The following is a 19440-nucleotide window of genomic DNA, read 5'->3' as shown; positions in this document are numbered from 1 at the left end:
TCAACCGTGCATTTTCTTCCTCTTTACTTTTAAATAAGTAGTTAGAAATCCGGTAGATGGTGATGGATAGTGAATACTTTAGATCTGTTTTTATTTCTCTACTAGATAATTTTCCATAGCTCTGGTGTGATTTTCCCCATTCCTTTAATTTTTAACTACTTGGGGAAAAGGGGAGATAGTTTTCTGAAATGCCTTATAATAAATTAATTTAGTTACCATGGGCTGATTATTAACAAACCTAAAGTTTATATGCAATGGTGACACAATGCCTATCCAATTCTTTATAATTATAGCCATCATATTAGAATCCTGTGAAATTCTTCTAATCATCAACTTTATTATTGAGTATAAATTGATGATGGCCCTCTATCTTTGCTATGGAAGATTTTGGTAGCCAACTTTGCCCTGAAACTTTTCATTTCTACAAAAGTAAAACTTTGGGCACTTTAATAATATACTTTCCTTTTTAATAACCTGCACATCCTAGCTGAGTTTTATCTTAGATTGTTTTCCATTGGATCCAGGCTTATAGTTGCTGTTGAACACCTAATCACTAATAACAAGAGAATAATACTTTAATCATTAAAATATGGGTCAACATCCAAATTCCTTATGCTTTCTTAATTGCTCTATCCAATACAGTTCTAATCACTTCAAACAGAACAGTGGACTGCATGATTATTTTTCAGTGTGTTTTCTTTGCAAAAAATACTAGAGCAGTGTTTCCCATAGCAGGTTCAACAGAACACTACACTTTAAACAGGTTCTGTGGAAGGGGGCTCCACGATCAAATTAGTTTGTGAAATTTGCTCACCCCCCCCCCCCCCCGCTCACTTCTGCCTTGGAGATTCGCTAATGCACTAAAGTTATTCAAGTCTCTGCCACAATTCTATTTAATATGATATTTCTTAAACATATGGCTAAGGATCCCTGTTTTCTTTCTGTGTAATATCCACTTGAAACAGGTGCTTCAAGGACCACTCTCTGGGAAACATTGCTTTATGGTCCCTTCATTACAAGCCAGCCAAAACTTCTTACCACTATTCACAGAATGCGCTACTGAATCATACTAAAAATCAAATGAATCAGATAATTCCTGCCCATTTTCGATCTGAAGTATGAGCAGCAAAATATTGTAGCAAGTAATCTTGTTTTTTAATGTTCTTCTCATGTAACAGTAAAAGGTACATGTTTTTAAGTTCCAATACTACTGTATTTAACAGGACATTTTTAACTGATTAAAATCTAGATCTTGGGTTCTTCTCTGTAACCTTTCATCTTTTCTTCTTATTCCTTCTTTCCTTTCTTTTTCTTCCTTTCTCTTTTTCCTCCCAGTATCCATCCATCATTCATTTTTAATTGTATGGGTTGCATGCTCTGTGTGTGCTATAGAAGCTTTAAGAGTTTTTTTGCTAGAAGATTCAGTGGCCTGTACTACAGGGCTTTGCTTTTCCTTTATTATTATACTTATTTACTATTGGATTTATATTTATTTCTTAATGATAAATTATTGAATGGCTAATATCAGAGTGAAATCAATATACATATATTTAAATTCCAAATAAGATAAGTAAAAATATTCTATATACACCTTTGTATTTGTAAAATACATAGACGTACATCACATCTATATATGTCTATCCAAAAATATTGTATAACATGTTTACAAAGGTAAAAATCAAAGGAAAACACAACTACTCATGGAGAGGCCACATTTTTCAGCAGATGAAATCAAAATGATTTTGAACAAAAGTCAAAATCAATATGTAAGACGGTTTGCATACTCAGAAGAATGCAGCAAAATAATTAAGTGGTGGTGGGTATCTCTTGTTAGAAGTACAGTCCATTTGGTAAAAACTAAGAATATGTGACAATATTAAAATTAATATATTTATTATTTTAATTCTTTCCCTTCCAACAGTTTTTCTTTGCCCTGGACTACTAAAAGGAGTATACCAGAGTGAACATTTGTTTGAATCTGACCACCAGTCTGGGGCATGGTGCAAAGACCCTCTGCAGGCTTCTGACAAGATTTATTATATGCCCTGGACTCCCTACAGAACTGATACCCTGACTGAGTACTCATCCAAGGATGACTTCATTGCTGGAAGGCCAACTACAACCTACAAGCTCCCTCACAGGGTGGATGGCACAGGATTTGTAGTGTATGATGGAGCTTTGTTTTTCAACAAAGAACGCACCAGGAACATAGTAAAGTTTGATTTGCGGACTAGGATAAAGAGTGGAGAGGCTATCATAGCAAATGCCAATTACCATGATACCTCTCCTTACCGATGGGGAGGCAAATCTGACATAGACCTGGCAGTGGATGAAAATGGGCTCTGGGTGATCTATGCAACAGAACAAAACAATGGTAAAATTGTCATTAGTCAATTGAACCCTTATACTCTACGGATTGAAGGGACATGGGATACTGCATATGATAAAAGATCAGCTTCCAACGCATTTATGATTTGCGGGATTCTGTATGTGGTCAAATCTGTATATGAGGATGATGACAATGAGGCCACAGGGAATAAGATTGACTACATTTATAACACTGACCAAAGTAAGGATAGTTTGGTGGATGTACCATTTCCCAATTCATACCAGTACATAGCGGCTGTGGATTACAACCCCAGGGACAACCTTCTTTATGTTTGGAACAACTATCACGTCGTGAAATATTCTTTGGATTTTGGACCTCTGGATAGTCGATCAGGTAAGTTTGACTTTTGATGATACTCAAGGGGGAAATATTTATAGTTTGTTTTCAATAAGTTTCTTGTACATATGATTAGACTACCTTTATTGTCTGCCTTCTGGCCTATGTACCTGCAAATTGTTCATTGTCTTTTCGTCTAAAAATGTTGTCATTAATCACTTTCAGCTGTTAAAAAAAGGTATAAGAAACTTTCTCTTCTTTGTGTAGCTTAGTCTCCAATCTTAAGCCCTTCTTTGAAGGACATTTTTATTATCAGCTGGTCAGCTCTTTGTGTAGGGAAGTGCACAAAAACTTTGCTAAAATAGAATGCCATCCTGTCTAATTAATTGTGACATGCCCTCTCCACTTGGAAAAATGTCAAGGGCTGCCTTGATATGATGCTTCGGGAGCCCTACGCCAATATATTCACTTTGCAGACAGCTTTGTATATGACCACTCCTATTGGGAACATTGTCAGTTCGAGTGTAGATATGTCTGAGTGTACCTAATTGGACGTATACAGAAAAATGTTTATAACTGGTAAATAGAGGAAAAACAGACCTCAATTTTGTAAGAAACAACAATGCAAAACACTATTTTGAACAAACCACAAATAGTTTTTAATTTCAATTATTTGAAACTGTCTTTTTCCTCTCTAGGACATACTGTTTCCTTTTAATATTGTCTAAAGATAGTGACAAATTGCTCTATTATCTTAAACTTTTATGTATATAACTGAAAAGAATTATCTTAGTTTAGAGATTCAATTATTTTAACTACCAATAATGCTCTTCTTCATGATAAAGTGTACTGGAAAACTAAGGTACAGGTATCTGAATTTTGATAGTAATATAGCAGTTCATAGATTATATTCTTTCAGTGCTTACATGTTAATATTACTTATTTTCTGCATTGCTTTTACCATGCTTTTACTAGCATGCCATTCTGCTTCCTAACTATTTCATTATATACATATCTTCTTACACAAATAGATTCTAAGTTCCATATGGCCAGTGACCTTTACCCATCCTTTATATATATATATATATATATATATATATATATATATATATATATTACACTAGTATATATGTGGCACTAGTATATATGTGGCATATATAAAATAAAGGGTTAGTAACTCTTTGTTGAATAAGTGGATGAATGAATGAATGAATGAATGAATGAATAGCTTTCCACTTCTTATTCTGATAGAATGAGAAATTAGTTGGCCTTTTCTCTAATCTGAAAGGCCTTGGTCAGAGTGACAGCAATTCTTTCCATAGCCAGCAATGCTGGTATTATATTGAACTACCTCTTATGGAAGGAGAAGCCTAAATATGCAATAGCAACAAAAGCAACTTCTCCTTACTAAATCCTCAAAAAATCTCCTAGACCTAGTACAGTACCTGGCTCACCACTGTATAGGTAAGTTTTTTTTCAATTCAAGACACCCTTCAGTTGAAAACCTAAGCAAGAATCAACCATCTGCAGTACTCTGAGAAAATATTTTTTTCATAGCTGTGATATTCTTAAATTAAAATTTATATCTTGTTAGTGAAAACGCTCTGTATGGTTCTTAGCCTTTTCTGACGTTTAAATTACATTAGGACGTAATTTCTAATTGCCTCCAAAGAAATAATAATTCATATTTTGTGGTTAATCAGTGAAGAAGGGATGGTAACGTACTTCAAATTTTATTTATAGCAAAGATTATACATTATTTTTATATAGAATAATGAATAGGTTATATTTAATTAGCATTCTAGATTTAGATTTGATGAATTGAATCAATTTCTTAGCTTTCTAACTTATCCTTAAAGAGCAAGGTGATACCAGAGTCTCATTTTAGATGCATGACACAAAGATTTTTCTAATGTACAGTAATAAACTCATATGTGTGTATACATATATAGGATAAGTCTTTGTAATTGTCGACATAAGGAAAAGTACACTATTTCATTTGATGTTATGTGTCTGTCTCTTTATGGGAGTTAAAATATGAACTATTTTGCCCAAACGTACTAGTATTCAGGTTTGTTAAAAGGATGATATTAAAGTGGTAAACATTGAGAAATGATAAAGTTCAGCTTTTGAAACAAATTCCTAACTTATGCCAGGAGATTCAGTTTTCTCTCTTTTTATAAGACAATAAAGGCCTTGTCTGATTTGCAGTGAGTAAGATTCCATCTATGAAGACCTTGTCTGTTTTGCAACGAGTACGATTTCATCTGTATTAAATTTGTAAATATAATCGCAAGAAATATTATCAATTTCCATGCATGAATGCTGAAATTGAAAAGCTAGTATTTTGGTGTGGACTTACTGCAGTTTAAAGGTGAAAGAATAACTGTTAGAAGTAAATTTTATGCATCGTCGGTGTGGATGTGAGAATTTCAATTAGCATTGATAGAGGCTGTTTGTCTCACTCCTCACAGACAGTTTCAGGTGGGTGTTTTTCTTTAGTAAATTAGGCTGACATTTTTCAAAGAAATTGCCTGTAGTAAATTCTTACTATGGATCTTCTTACATGTTTATGTACAGAAGCCAACTTCCCATGAATATGTTAGGGTCAAGAAGTCTAATTCTGAGTTTGTAATCTGAAGCGTGTTTGCTGTTGCCATCTGTTGGAAGCAGACTATTTTTGCTCTAAATCAATGAAAATTCACACTTCTGAAGCTTTTATGCAAAGGGGTATCTGTGCTCTACTTCTACTAAATATCACTTTTCTATACATTGAAAGATCTGGGTATTAGAAGTTAAGGGGCAAACATGTTCCTCTTGTATATATAGCAATCCTTGGGTGAAACGTCCACACAAGTAGCATGCAGCTCTGTACAAGCCTGGGAGTCTGAAGGACTTGGGCTTGAATTCTGCCTGTGGTGTTGACTGTGGACACATTGCTCAGCCTCTTGGTCTGGGTTTTCTCAACTATAACATGGAAAAAATAACACCTACCTCTGGAAATTATTGTTAGATTTTAATGAGACGATCTATGCAATGACCATCAAACAGCTGCACACCAACCCTACAAAAATCATTTCCAGCCACATTTTCTAAATGAGGAAACTAAGTCACTATAACTCATATTACTCAAAACCTGCCCAGTGATTGAAGGGCAGCTCAACTCCAGATTCATGCTCCCTCCTGTGACACTTGTCGTGGAAAGTATGTTTCCTGAGGCTGTGTCGCCAGATTTGTTCCTCTGGTGGAAGCGACCTCAGTATCCCCACAGGCCAGGCACTCTCTAGATGCAAATCTAATCTGTCATTCTCACTGTAAGATTGCTGTAGATGTGTGCTCTAAAAAGTTGTATCTGTTCTTCAACCATGAAATCAGATGCATTTTCTTTTTTAACAAGAGTCCTTTTTAAAATTTTGAAATGGTAAACTTTAAGGAAGAATATCAAGGAAAATGGTGTCTCAGAAATATCCTAAAAAGTAGCTTCAGAAGTCATTTCACTTTGCTCCCTTACTTTTCCCAGCACCCATTCTCAAAGGGCTAATCCTGCTGCCTTTCATTAGGGACATTTGTTTGTATTCTTTTTCAAATGAAACCATCTTGGGAATGGTGGTAGGTGAAACAGGTTGTTTTCAACCATAGCCATTTAAATTAATTAATTTTATTTTTTAAACTTGTCTTTCAAATGCCCAGTTGTTAATTTTAAGTGAAGTTTCTCCCTGAAAAGTGCTTTAATGGGCCTATTCTTCTGGACAAAGTTTTAAAATGCTTCAAACTTGTTCTCCTTTCTGCCTAAAAACATTTTCAAAACTGTCATCATTTATTCTGCATTATATTAATGCAAGTTTGCCAGCATTTTCTGTAGTTTTCCAGCATGAATGTAGTGGAAAATGAGTCCGTATTTATTCATATTGCTATTCACATAATTTATACCTGCACATTTTGTAAAAACAATTTTTAATAATAGAGTTCTGCCTCAAATGGTAAAGAACATACAAATGCAAAGAATTTCCAGCTTATAAAAAGCTTTTGTTCCAGAACTAATGAGATTTTGATTCACATTGAAATAATCTTGCTGATATAGCTTCAGTCACTTTGGTTTACAGGTCTTTATAGAGTGCCTGGTAAATAAATAGGAGGTGCTCTGCCAAGATTTGTTGAATGATTTAGGAAATACAAGAATGCATTAAAATACATATTAATATTCAGAATATTATGAAAATAAGAATATTAGTCCTAAAATTTGTTAAATTAGATTACATGTATGCATGGGGTGTCTGGGTGGCTCACTCAGTTAAGCCCCCGACTTTGGCTCAGGTCATGATCTCATGGTCTGCAAGTTCGAGCCCCGCGTCGGGCTCTGTGCTGACAGCTCAGAGCCTGGAGCCTGCTTCAGATTCTGTGTCTCCCTCTCTCTCTGCCCTCTCCCATTCGTGCACTCTCTGTCCCTCAAATATAAACATTAAAACATTAAAAAAAAAAGATTACATGTATGCAGGGGCGCTTGGCTGGCTCAGTGAAGTGTCTGGCTCTTGATTTCAGCTCAGGTCATGATCACCGGTTGGTAGGTTCGAGCCCTGGTTCTGCACTGACCGCTCAGCGCCCACTTGGGATTCTCTCTCTCCCTTTTTCTGTGCCCTTCGCACAGACTCTCTCTCTCTGTCTCTCTCTAAATAGACTTAAAAAGGAAAAATTGCACATATGCCTCTCAGGTTGTCATCTTCACTCTTTGCTGCACTCTCCTATAATCTAGAAGTTTTATGAGTCATCCCAGTTATTCCCCACCCCCACCTGCACCCAGCTTCTTCCCTTCTTCACGAAGATTATATTGAGCTTTGGTAACCTAAAGGAAGTTGAGCAGGTGTTAAGGAGAAGTGCCAAAGCACATTAACACCTAATGCGCTTTCTTTCAGAAGTAATTAGAAGAAATTAAAGTCACTAGTCTTAGAAGAGGGAAGAAAGTGAGCAACTGTTCAATGACTTTCACATTCAGAACGTATTCTCAAATTTTTCAGTTGACGAGTTCCAGGATTTTCTTCAACTCAGAGAAAATGGAACGTGTGGCATATTCAGAAATGAGTAATAATCATGCTCTGTTCAAAATACATTTTGTCTGAACAGCTGAATCAGTTCGGGGCACCTGTATCAGAAATGCTTGTAAGCATTAGCACCTGAGTATAAAGGAAATGCACAAGTGAATGCAAAAGTGCTTTCTCTGTTCTTTTCTGAGCAGAAAACCAAACCTAGAGCTATCAGATCTAGAAATTTCTTCAGATGCACTTTTAACTAAGCCTTTATCCTTCCTATCTTATAAAATTCAATATGAACTATACATTCCTCACTGCTTTCAGTTAGCTGTTTTGTAAGATAGACGTTAAAACCCTCCAAACAATACTAAGCTGTTTCACAGGTTATTTGAATGATTCTCAGGTTGGCATTATAAATAATTCTAGAACTACCTGAATCCTGATACATGCAGTGTGGGGGAATCAGTGGCATCACTTCCCTTTAGCTGTTATAAGTGACATATAGACTGACTTTAACTCTTTAGTTCTTTGTCACAAACCGCCTTGTGCTAGTCCATTATTCATTAATGACTGGCAGTGGAACGTGGGACCTTTTTGTTGGCTTTTCCAGTTTGCTTCTAAACTGTCCACAGAACATCTATACTTCCCTTGTCAAATATACAGATGTTTTCCAGTATTTTCTACTAAAGAAGGAGGGAGTAGATTTAGGTTGACAGTAAGAATAGGCAGAGAAGCTCACTTCCAAAAATTTCCTAAAATCAGCATGCCTAACACATCTCAAAGTCTACTGGTTGAGATTTAGTGAAATACATCAAACAATCAGTATGAACGACAGAATAATAAAGACATGTAGTTACTGTCTTATGCCTGTTCTTCTGCTTCCCTAACACAATCCATATTTTCTTGAAAGCCATTTCAGATTATGTAAATGTATCCATTCTTATATATGCTGAGGATAATAGAATCTAAAACAGCAACAAAAAGCCTACACATAACAGTTTAACAATGCAGATAAGGTGAACCTTCTGTCCTTATAATATGCTAATTAGGTGCATTTGTGTCTCCAGTAAAAGCTGTGACTATGTAGTGATGAATAAGAACTTTAAACACACATGACACCTCGTTAAAATGTAATTTTCACATCATATATCTGAGCCCTTTACTTTGACAGCTGAGTAATGTGAGTGCTGGGCAGAGAATCTTGAGCATTTTGAAACTGTCACGTGTTTAATAGGTAGCTGAATTCGCTTCCTGAACGGTTTAGTTAAATATGATGCACCCTAATCACAAAACAGAGCCTGAAAGTAGTGTGATCTTAAATCAAACTTGTCCTGAGCCTCTGGGTTATGATTACTTCACAGTTCCACTTGAGATGCCACATTGTCTCTAAAGTTTAATTTACATCTATCTTAGTAACTGAGTGAACTTTACAAAAAGAAAAAATAGTCAGCTACTTGTTGCTAATTTCATCCCAGTCTGTATTTTTATGCATCAGCTGTTTCCCTGTCTGCAGAGGAGCCCCCCTTCTTCCTCTCAATGCTGCTTCATTGCCTGTAGTGACAGCTGCTGCCTGAAGGGCGTTGCTGCTGGTGATTTTTCAGGGAGCACAGCCAAAACTTGCAAAATCTGCAAGAGCTATTCTGCTGCCGTTTCACACCAGCCGAATTCTCTTGTGTTTGTTTTTACTTTTCTTGTATTTTTCTGTCTTCATAATTGAAGGTTAAACCCTTTCAGAATGACACCTTTTGCTTCTCAGGCTCTGAATATCAAATCACAGTCCTGTACAAAGCAAAACTTGACCTGCCTTTCTACAGCCGATGAGTCCAGTGTTAGCCATTAGTCTGATGTGTAGAAGATAAGATGCCGAGGATAAAAAGGTTCACAGATGATACTAACTTATTATATTTTTTTCCCTACAGAGTGATGTCCCTGATAAATGTAGCATTATTAGAAGTGTAATCAAAATCATTTCTCCATGTAACACACAGTCATAAAAAGATGACTTGTGAATAAGCTTCCCACTCACACCAGCTGTCCCTTCTGTAGCCATTTCACTGCTCGTTAGCACGTCCAGCAGAGGGCAGACAGGTGGAAGTGAAATAGTTTCGTTATTAGCACATCTCCTCAGGGTTGGTGATAGTGACTAAAATGAGATTTCTGATTATCCAAAGGTTCCGCTTCAGAATGCTCTGCTTCCGTCCACAGTGCCACGGATACATGAGAATTGATTTTGTTATAAAGCGAAGTCTGACATTTGCTTTATTTCTTTGTGTTTTGTTTTGTTTTGTTTTCAAATTTTAGATAATGTTCAAGTACTTGAGAATAGAGTGACAATCAAAAGTACGAATATAAGGACCAAGGTATTTCCTTCTTAATGGCTTTTCCATCAGGAAGCCTAATTCTCAAATTATAGTGATTAATGACCAAATAATTTAAGATACATAAATGATAGGTAAAATATATGCTGTATAATTTTTGGGAAGAAACATGTCAGATTTTCCTGAAAACAAGTGGAGAACATTTCCCTTTTATTTGCTTAATAAGAACTCTGCCTGTTTCTCGTTATTCTCTTCAGTAGTACAAATTCATGGGCAAACTTTTTGCATCCACATATCTCAGGTAAGATACAAATTAAAATTATCCAGTCCTTTCTCTCCAAAGTGTCTTGTGATGGAAATATTTTAGCCTTAAAATTTAGATTTATAGAAATAATGTTAGAAAAAACAATTCTACCAAAAATACACAAGCATGAATGAAGTGTTAGGTATTGGTTGATTTCATGACTTAAAATGATCTTTTATGCTGTTTTTTTGAAAAAATAAGAAATGTCTTTGAAGAAACTATTTCCTTTAAGAAAAAAAGAAAATGGCACTTTTATTTGGAAACCTGTATTTAATAGAAATATAAAACGGACTGATTTTTAAAACAGTAAACTTTTCAAAATCTATAATAAGATTGCCATATAGCAGACATGTTTACATATTAAACAAAATATTTAGGGTTTTATATTTTATAGAGAAGCCCACCAAGAGACATAAGTGGTAATCGTTTGGGGAAAGGAAGCTTGAAAGTGGAATTGGAAATACTAAGAAAAAGCCAGAGATGAAATTCATCCACAAAATCTGACCTGCTGTAGAAAGCAGAAGCAGGAGGTCAAAACTGGGTTTAAGTCAGAAGACCAATAATTGATTGGCCCTTCTTTCCTCCCTTCCTTCCTCCCTCCCTCCTTCCCTCCCTCCCTCCCTCCCTCCCTTCCTCCCTTCCTTCCTTCCTTCCTTCCTTCCTTCCTTCCTTCCTTCCTTCCTTCCTTCCTTCCTTCCCTCCCAGCCTCTCTCTCAGGAAACAGGTCTTTAAGTATAGTTGAGGCCAGGCATTGTGCTATGCTCTGTGGCTACAACTATGAACTATGACCCTATCCTCACAGAGACTACAGAATATTAAAAACAAATTAAAAGAAATAGAAAAGGGGGTGTCAAAAAATAGTAGCATCACCTACTATTTACTGAATGTTCTCCTTTCTTGCCATTTACTTAAATTATCAAATGTAACCCAAACAAAAATCATGCAAAGAAAGCACCATCTTCGTTTCCAGATGAAGAGATTGAGGGTCAGAGAAGGGCAATAACACGAACATCACATACATGGTCCAGGGTTGCGGTTAGAATCCTAGTCTGTCTGACTTTCTGCTATGTCCTTTAGCATCTGGCAGTGATTGAAAGGAATACAGGTACCACAGCTAAGGAGCAAGGCAGAAGGCAGGGAGGCATAGGAGCAAGGCAGAAGGCAGGGAGGCATAGGAGCAAGGCAGAAGGCAGGGAGGCAATATACATGTACTAGAAGGTAAGTAAAGCAGCTAAGCTGAAGTAGAAATGCAAGGCAGCAAGGACGCACTGACCTTCAGTTAGAGTAAGGACAAGAGACAGCAACTGGTACCGTAGGGGACTGTCATCCCCACCAAATTGCACTAGGTTTCACACACACACTTTCGCCCTTAAAAAAATGGTCTGAGGTACAGGTGAGGAAACTAAGTCTCAGAAACATAGTCACCTGGCCAGGGAATCCTGTAATGTAGATTTCAAAGAAGCTCAGGTTTATTTGACTGAATCATGGAGCCACAACATCTTATATTTACAATGGAAAAAATTATAATGCACACAAGTATCCAATAAAATGTGATATAATGGTGCATGGATATGGTGTGGGAGATATGTATGTGTGTTCTTGGAAATGCTTGAGGAAACAGATGTAATTATTGGAATATTGGAAGAATTAGAAATTTTTGCAGAAATTCTGAGCAATTAGAAGGTCCACATGGAGATTTGGGCTTTTATTAGATTTAATTAGATTTTTTATTAGATTTTTATTAGATTTATTTTTATTTTATTAGATTTATTTTTTATTAGATTTAATTCTAGTTAACATATATTATTATTTCAATTTTTATCATTTAGATGTATGGCTAGCACAACTTTTATGTTTTCTATAAGTAAGATTGGCAAAATGGTGAAAAGCAAAATGAAGGAAGAAAGAAGTCAGGGAAGAGAGAAATAAAAGGGAAATAAATATTTTTTGTTTCCTAAAAATGAATGTACAAGAGGGGCTTCTGGGTGGCTTCAGGTCAGGTTATGATCTCATGGTTCATGAGTTCTAGTCCCGCATAGGGCTCTGTGCTGACATCTCAGAGCCGGGAGCCTGCTTCAGATTATCCCTCTGTCTCTCTGCCCCTCCCTTGTTCATGCTCTGTCTCTCTGTCTCTCTCTCTTTCTCTCAAAAATAAAATAAACATGAAAATTTTTCTAAATGGGCAGGAAATGAATGAGTTCCCTTTTCTCAAAGGGAAGGTGATGAAAGAACATGCCTTTAAAAATGTTAAAAAGCTATTTCCAAGATTGATTTAATTACCTTAAGTGGTTAAAGATAAAATAAAGGACCAAGTATGGAATGCTTATACCTCTATGGTTGGAATGTAAATTGTCATAACCATTTTGGAGAGCATCTTGGCAATATCTGGTAAAGCCCTTATTTAAATGATAGGCTTATTTTGTATGTTAGCATATCTATTTCTAGGTTTCCTCCCTAGAGAAACTTTCATACTTATATGAAGACAGGCTTGTACAAAGGTGCTCGTTATAGCGCCATATAAAATAACATAAAAGTGAATTATACCAGACCATCCCTCATTCCGTGTAAGGGTACAGGGCATGGTAGGAAAGGATGACAGAGAGGCTTGCGTGCAGTTGCACAGGTGTATAATAAGCAACTGGAACAGAAGGCATGAATGTGACAGCTATCTGGCTGGCACCAGAGACTTTAAAAGCCCTGGTCAGTGTGGATGGCAGAGTCCCACTACCATCCACACTGACCAGGTAATGTGATCACTCCTCCCTTAGAACCTGATACATCAAATCAACTGTTGGTACCTATGAAATGGTAAGTCAGAAAAAATCTTCAAGTGGCATTTCCCCTTTCTAGTCATATAGCCCCATGTCGCTTTAATAACTCAAAGAAGCCAGGATTATAATTTCCCCAGAGCACCAAAATCCTTTACCTCCTTCTTTGAAATCATTACACTTTTAGTAAAAGAAGCCCTCTCTTGTCAGAAAAGTAAATTTTCACTCTGGAATTTTAATCATGCATGACCCATAGTAGCTATCATGTGTTGCAACTATTGAATGTATTGAGCAATTCTTGAGAATTTAATTTCTTCAAAATTATTTTTATATCACCTTCAGTGAATTTTTTTTCCTAAATATGAATGTGTTAACTTGCCATGCATTCTGGATTCCCATGATAGCTTTTAGTATGACCATACTTTTTAAGTTTTTAGGAACATGGCGGAGTATGTCAGTGGATGAACAGGACTCCTGAACATGTTCCAGAGTTAAGAATTTAAAATACCACAACGCAGGTTCAAGTACCCATTTTTGTAAGCATGAAAAGCTAAAATTGTCTAACCCAAACAGTGAACAGGAAGATTTATATATGAATGAAGATGAGGGTTTTAGCTCTCTGGTTTAATGAAAAAGATAAACCAATCAAAAGAGATGTGCCATAAAATGTTGAACTTCAAGACAAAATTCACATAAAGAATATAAAACTATTAATCTAGTGAAGTTGCATTATACATTAAAGTATGAAAGTAAAAATTAAAGAGAAGCAATTGATTTTTGAAACTCCTTTATAGTTTATAAAATACAGTGAATCTTTAACATACATATCCCTATAGAGTACAGATATAATATGACATATTATTATGCAGTGTATATTCTACATACTAAAAAGTACATTTACAAAGTATATTTTATAGTATTTTAATTGCCTAACATAACTTCTTGAATTAATGTCAGTTAAATGTATCTGTGATGCAACTCTTCTATATTAACAGAGTCCCATAGTTATTTCTGTGTAATTTTTTTCTCTGAGAACTTTCCCCCTAAACAATACATCTATTCTTCTTGAATATATTGACTTTTACTTTCCAATTAAGCTTCCATATAATTATCGTATCATTTATTAAAATATCTTAACAAGGCAACTAAGGAGGTTATATGGTATAAGGATATTTAATATGAGAAATGTTCATTATGTACTTCTAAAGTTGTTGATGTTGTTGTTTTAAGCAGGTTTAAATGATTTGGAATTTAGATCAGTATACTTTTTTCTACTTCTGTTTATATTTGAAAATTTCTATAAAAAGCTTTAAAAATGATTTATGAGGACAAGCCTTTTAGTAGTCCTAGTAGTAGTATGTATTTTAATAAGCATATAATTCAGAATTTTAGTGGTGGTTAAGCTCTAAATTATTCAGGTTTGAGCTTTTTTGGGTTTTACCAAATTTCTTTAGTGAATATGTTCAGTCTTTCAAGTAGTGAAATACATTTCTGAAAACTGATCCACATGAATAGAATACCAATAATCTATTTAGAATTCTATGAGGGAATGTAAGAAGGCCTTCTAATTGTGTCAGGATAGTTACTCAACTAATTAGCACCCCCTGGTGACTAGGACACAAATAAGAAAATGCCAAAGTCGTACCGACAGAGCAAAACTAAAAGAGAGAAGACCTAATCTATTGTTAGTTTTTTTGGTATTTTCTTTTTTTTTTCTTTGCTAAAGAAGAAAAACGTGTAGTTATTCTTGGACATTCCTAGAAACTTTGCCTCTCCCCCTTGGTTACAGAGCCCTACAAAACTATGTAACCCAGATTGAATCTAGTCTCGTACAGAAATATGGAATAACAGAGTAGGTTGATCTCTCCAGAGACCTTAGAAATAGTTCCAATGTTTCATCACATTATTTGGTCTAGTGATTTTGACTTTTAAACAGTTAAAACCAGCAGCTTTCACCAGTTGCTTATAAGAATAAACACTGAAAAAGGAAAAAAAAAACAGAAAAAGAAAACTAAGCTTTGTTAAACAACAAAAATTCATTCAAGTGATATTTTAAGATCTACTTGGTTTTATTGAACAATTTATGAATTGGGCAGCAAGCCATCTAGGAAGTAGAAAGGAGCACTAGGAGCTGTACAAAATGGAAGGCTTTATAGGCTAGAAGGGGAAGGATTAAGGAAAGAACAGTTTACCTCATCTTCGTTTGGGGGATAGAGAGGGTCCATGTGGCAGATTATTTTATTGGTGCTAATTAGAAACTTCTAGACTAACTGGTTAAGACTACATGCCCACAGAAAGTTGAAATTGGAATTGGGTTAAGTATTAAACCCTGGTTTAGTGATGTGGGTTTAGCACAAGTGACTCCATTTTGAGTCTGTCATTTCTTTTTAATAGCTTAACTATGCCAACATTGAATATGAATGAAAGGAGAGTCAGCTATTCTAATCAGAATTGACAAGTCTTTTTTCTTTTAGCTTTGACAGTGAAACAGGTAAATTCACCCACCAGGAAGAGTCAATATTATTTGTTTTATGTATACAACTATGCCCTTTTTATGCCCATCCTCATATTTCCTAGGAAAGGGTACTTAAGTATGTTCTTTGAACATTGACTTTTAGCTTTCAAAACAAGATTATTCAATGAATATTTTTGATGAGAGAAAAGCACTAATAGTTATTTTCATGGTATAATGATATTAAAAATTATTGTAGAGAAAGTGTTAGAATGTTATATCACAATTTTGTGTAATTATTTTGGGAGGCAAGTAATTTTGTTCTAGTAATCAGTGGGTTTAAATATTTTGGTTTACTGGAAGCTTCTTTATATTTCTTTGTATGATAAAACTTCACTCTGCAAATCAGTTATAAGTAACTGATACCTAAGTTATATGGGGTAATAGATCTCAAAGTGTGGTCTAAGGAACTTGTTACAGATGCAGATTGTCAGATTGCATCCCAGGTTAACTCTGGAGATGAATCCCAGTAATCTATTTTTAACAACCTGCTAAATTTGAGAATTACTGCGTGTGCCATAACCCCTACAAGGTTAGTATATACTATAGAGTGTAATAAACATATTAAACAGGTGCTTTGTTTTGTTTTTTAGAATTTATGTGACTGTTTTGTTGATTACCTTTAAATTAGTGTTTCCCCATCTCTTATCTAATGACTACTGGAAAGAGGCCATATAACTCACTGCTGAGGGAAACATGTTAAAATGCAGGTTTCCTGTCTGTTTCCCACCCCATCATTGATTCAGTATATGAAATGAGGCCCAGGGATAGGGTTTTTTAGAGGTGGTTCCAGGTTTGGAAAAGAATCACTCCTCTAGATTCCCTAATGGTTAAACAGAATTTATATCTTCGCACAAATATTGTCTTAATGCATTAAGAACCTGTAGAGCAAATATATACTAACTACCCCCTCTCTGGGCTAAGGCTACTCTGGAAGTAAAATGTATCACTTTGCTTTATTAAATGAGCCTCTTTTGTGTCCTCATAGAATTACTACCTGTGTGGTTGACAGAAAAGAACAGCAGCCTGACACAGGCTGGACACGTCCCCTCTCAAGCTTGTCCTGGCAAAAGCAAGGTGCCATTCATCTTCACCTTGAATAGATGGAATAAATTAACATGGTGAGAACAACAGTAAGACTCTAGGCAATCAGGCAGTGCTTTGCAACCACTCATGGTCTGTTTGTGGGTTGGGAAAGCAAAACAAAACAAAACAAGTGAAAAATGAGCAGCAAAATAAATTAGTCCTGTCACTATAGTTGAAGGAATGTAGTAAGCAGTAGAATCCTATCCTCACCATGAACAGAACCTCACACTTCTATATTTTAATTTAAGGCAAAGGTTTCTTTCATATTCAAAAGTAGGAGTTGGTAGAATTCCGAACCTTTCATTTATGTTTGTAATTTTCCACATGTACTAACACATAGTCTGTGGCACATGATGGTTTCTTCTTCTGTCCATTTCCACTGACTTTCCTAAACATGGACAGAGGAAGAGGTGTGAGGGGTTTGGAAATGCTGTGCTGCTGCCTGACTCTAATCACTCTTTCTGACTGTGGTCATTTATTCTGGCTGTTCAGGGCTGCCGTGAATGGCCCTCAGCTTTGCCAGCTGAGATCTGAGTAAGTGCAGAGAATGTGCCCATCCTGAATCAGGCTGATGTGTAAACTTTGGGCCAGCCCATGCTGCTCTGACTTTTTTCCTTTAAGACAGAAATATCTGGTGGCTTTGACCCAGTAAGATTCTAAACTTTAAAAGCCATTTTTAGACGTGAATCTGTTGAATTAAATATTCTGATATGTTGGGGCGCCTGGGTGGCGCAGTCGGTTAAGCGTCCGACTTCAGCCAGGTCACGATCTCGCGGTCCGGGAGTTCGAGCCCCGCGTCAGGCTCTGGGCTGATGGCTCGGAGCCTGGAGCCTGTTTCCGATTCTGTGTCTCCCTCTCTCTCTGCCCCTCCCCCGTTCATGCTCTGTCTCTCTCTGTCCCAAAAATAAATAAACGTTGAAAAAAAAAATTCTTTAAAAATATTCTGATATGCTAAAGGATACTCAAAATTTTGTATCTCTTTTTCATTTTTCAATTAAAATTGTGCAAGGGGGTGCTATCTCACTTAATGAAGCAACTATTTTTAAGAGAAGCTTTTCTTTATGTTAGATTTTCCTGTCACCTATTTTTATACATATCATCAGAATTATCCCTGGAAATATTTGGCTTAGTGGCTAGGGTGAGTAGGAGTTCTTTGTTCTAAAGATCTTTTGTTTAGTTTCCTTTAATTCTATTAATTTTATGCCAACTCTCCCCCCAATTTAAAGCTAAAAATGCAGTCATTCGTTCTCATTGTGTGAAGTTTGATTTATTTGTTTAGACTGTATTCTGATTAGGATGTAAGGTAATTCTGCTATTATCCCTAATTAAAGGAATGTGAAATAGGGGTGCTTGGGTGGCTCAGTCTGTTAAGCATCTGACGTCAGCTTAGGTCATGAACTCATGGTTCACGAGTTCAAGTCCCATGTCGGGCTCTGTGCTGACAGCTCAGAGCCTGGAGCCTGCTTCGGATTCTGGGTCTCCCTCTCTCTCTGCCCCTCCCCTGCTCATGCTCTGTCTCTCTTTCTCTCAAAAGTAAATAAACATTAAAAAAAATAAAAGAATGTGAAATAGTAAAAGCAATAAAATGATGTTAAAGCCTCACATAAATGTAGGTTTTTTTCTAAACTGTAGGAGAAAGGAAAATCTAAAAGGTGGATCAGTTTCTTGTTTCACTATTAGTCATCGTGATTACTTATTTTAGATACTAAATATATTTGCTCTGAGATAATTTGGAGGGCTTTTAGATTTCCTTAATTTACATAATAAAGCTAAAATTTTTTTATATACTGTGCTATTCACAAATACTTGCTGAATTCTTAATTTTGTGTCTAGCTCTGTACTCAAGATCTTAAATGAATAAGAATGAATATGTGATGGAATTGATTCTTTTAAATTCTGAAGCTATTCTTTTGAGCCTCCAAGTGGACTGATTATATTTTCTTTGAAATGGGATGAGCAGGGCATAGTTATCATGTGGCAGAGTATCGATGAGTGCCAGAGGCAGAGATGCGATGCTGATGCATCCTGAATTTGTGAGCACTCTCTTATTTTGACATGCTGGTACTAAATTCCTTTCTTCTTTCCATTAATGAGAAGGAATAATATTCCCTGATTCAGTCTGCAGCACTTGGCTATTATTTGCTGAGCTGTATAAACAACGAGCAGCTGTATCATTGTTTATATTCCATGATTTTGTTTATTCATTTAAAACATTTTATGACAGTAGTGTGGCGGGGCAGCCTGCTTATGGTAATGAAGAAGTTAATTAGCAATATTGAGCAAGACTTCAAGAGATGAGTTTTAATAAGTAGTGCTAAAAATATTACAGTAGTCATCCACAGATACACATAATAAGCCTCAGACAAATGAGGAAAACAGTCAGATTACAAGAAAAATTAGGTTAGAATCCTTTGCTTTCAGTTTCAAAAGAATAGTACAGATAAACACATACTCATTCATGTCTGAAGACAGTGACTGCCATTCCCCTGTTCTGTTTGTTTTTCCGTAACATAAAGCTACTACATGGGTAGAAAAGGGAAGATTACTTTAACAAAAAATAAGCAGTTATCTTTTAATAACGAATTCACTCCGATAGAAGAAGACTCTGCCAGTAAAGAAGTCAGACAGCTTACCAAGAATCCTGGAATTCTGTGAGCTCTCCAGCCCAGAAATATTGATAGACATAGTCTGAGTGTGTTAGTCTGCTTCATGTTAGAGCCAAAGAAATCTTAATTCAAACACCAGGAAATCCATAACTGGAAA

At 35.9% G+C, this 19440-nt stretch overlaps 1 protein-coding gene across 26 annotated transcripts in view; it reads left to right on the top strand.

Moving 5' to 3' along the window:
* Window positions 1–19440, top strand: part of ADGRL3 (adhesion G protein-coupled receptor L3) — an 818271-nt gene that overhangs the window by 530345 nt on the left and 268486 nt on the right. For all 26 annotated transcript variants that reach the window (XM_053217310.1, XM_053217313.1, XM_053217311.1 and 23 more), the window contains one exon: window positions 1922–2722. In XM_053217310.1, the coding sequence (XP_053073285.1) occupies window positions 1922–2722 (801 nt within the window). The remainder of the gene's footprint in view (window positions 1–1921; window positions 2723–19440) is intronic.

The sequence above is a fragment of the Acinonyx jubatus genome, chromosome B1 (assembly GCF_027475565.1).
Source record: "Acinonyx jubatus isolate Ajub_Pintada_27869175 chromosome B1, VMU_Ajub_asm_v1.0, whole genome shotgun sequence".
In the NCBI taxonomy this organism is placed as follows: domain Eukaryota; kingdom Metazoa; phylum Chordata; class Mammalia; order Carnivora; family Felidae; genus Acinonyx; species Acinonyx jubatus.
Note: the sequence above shows the minus strand (reverse complement) of the source record. Positions and strands in the feature narration are given on the sequence as shown.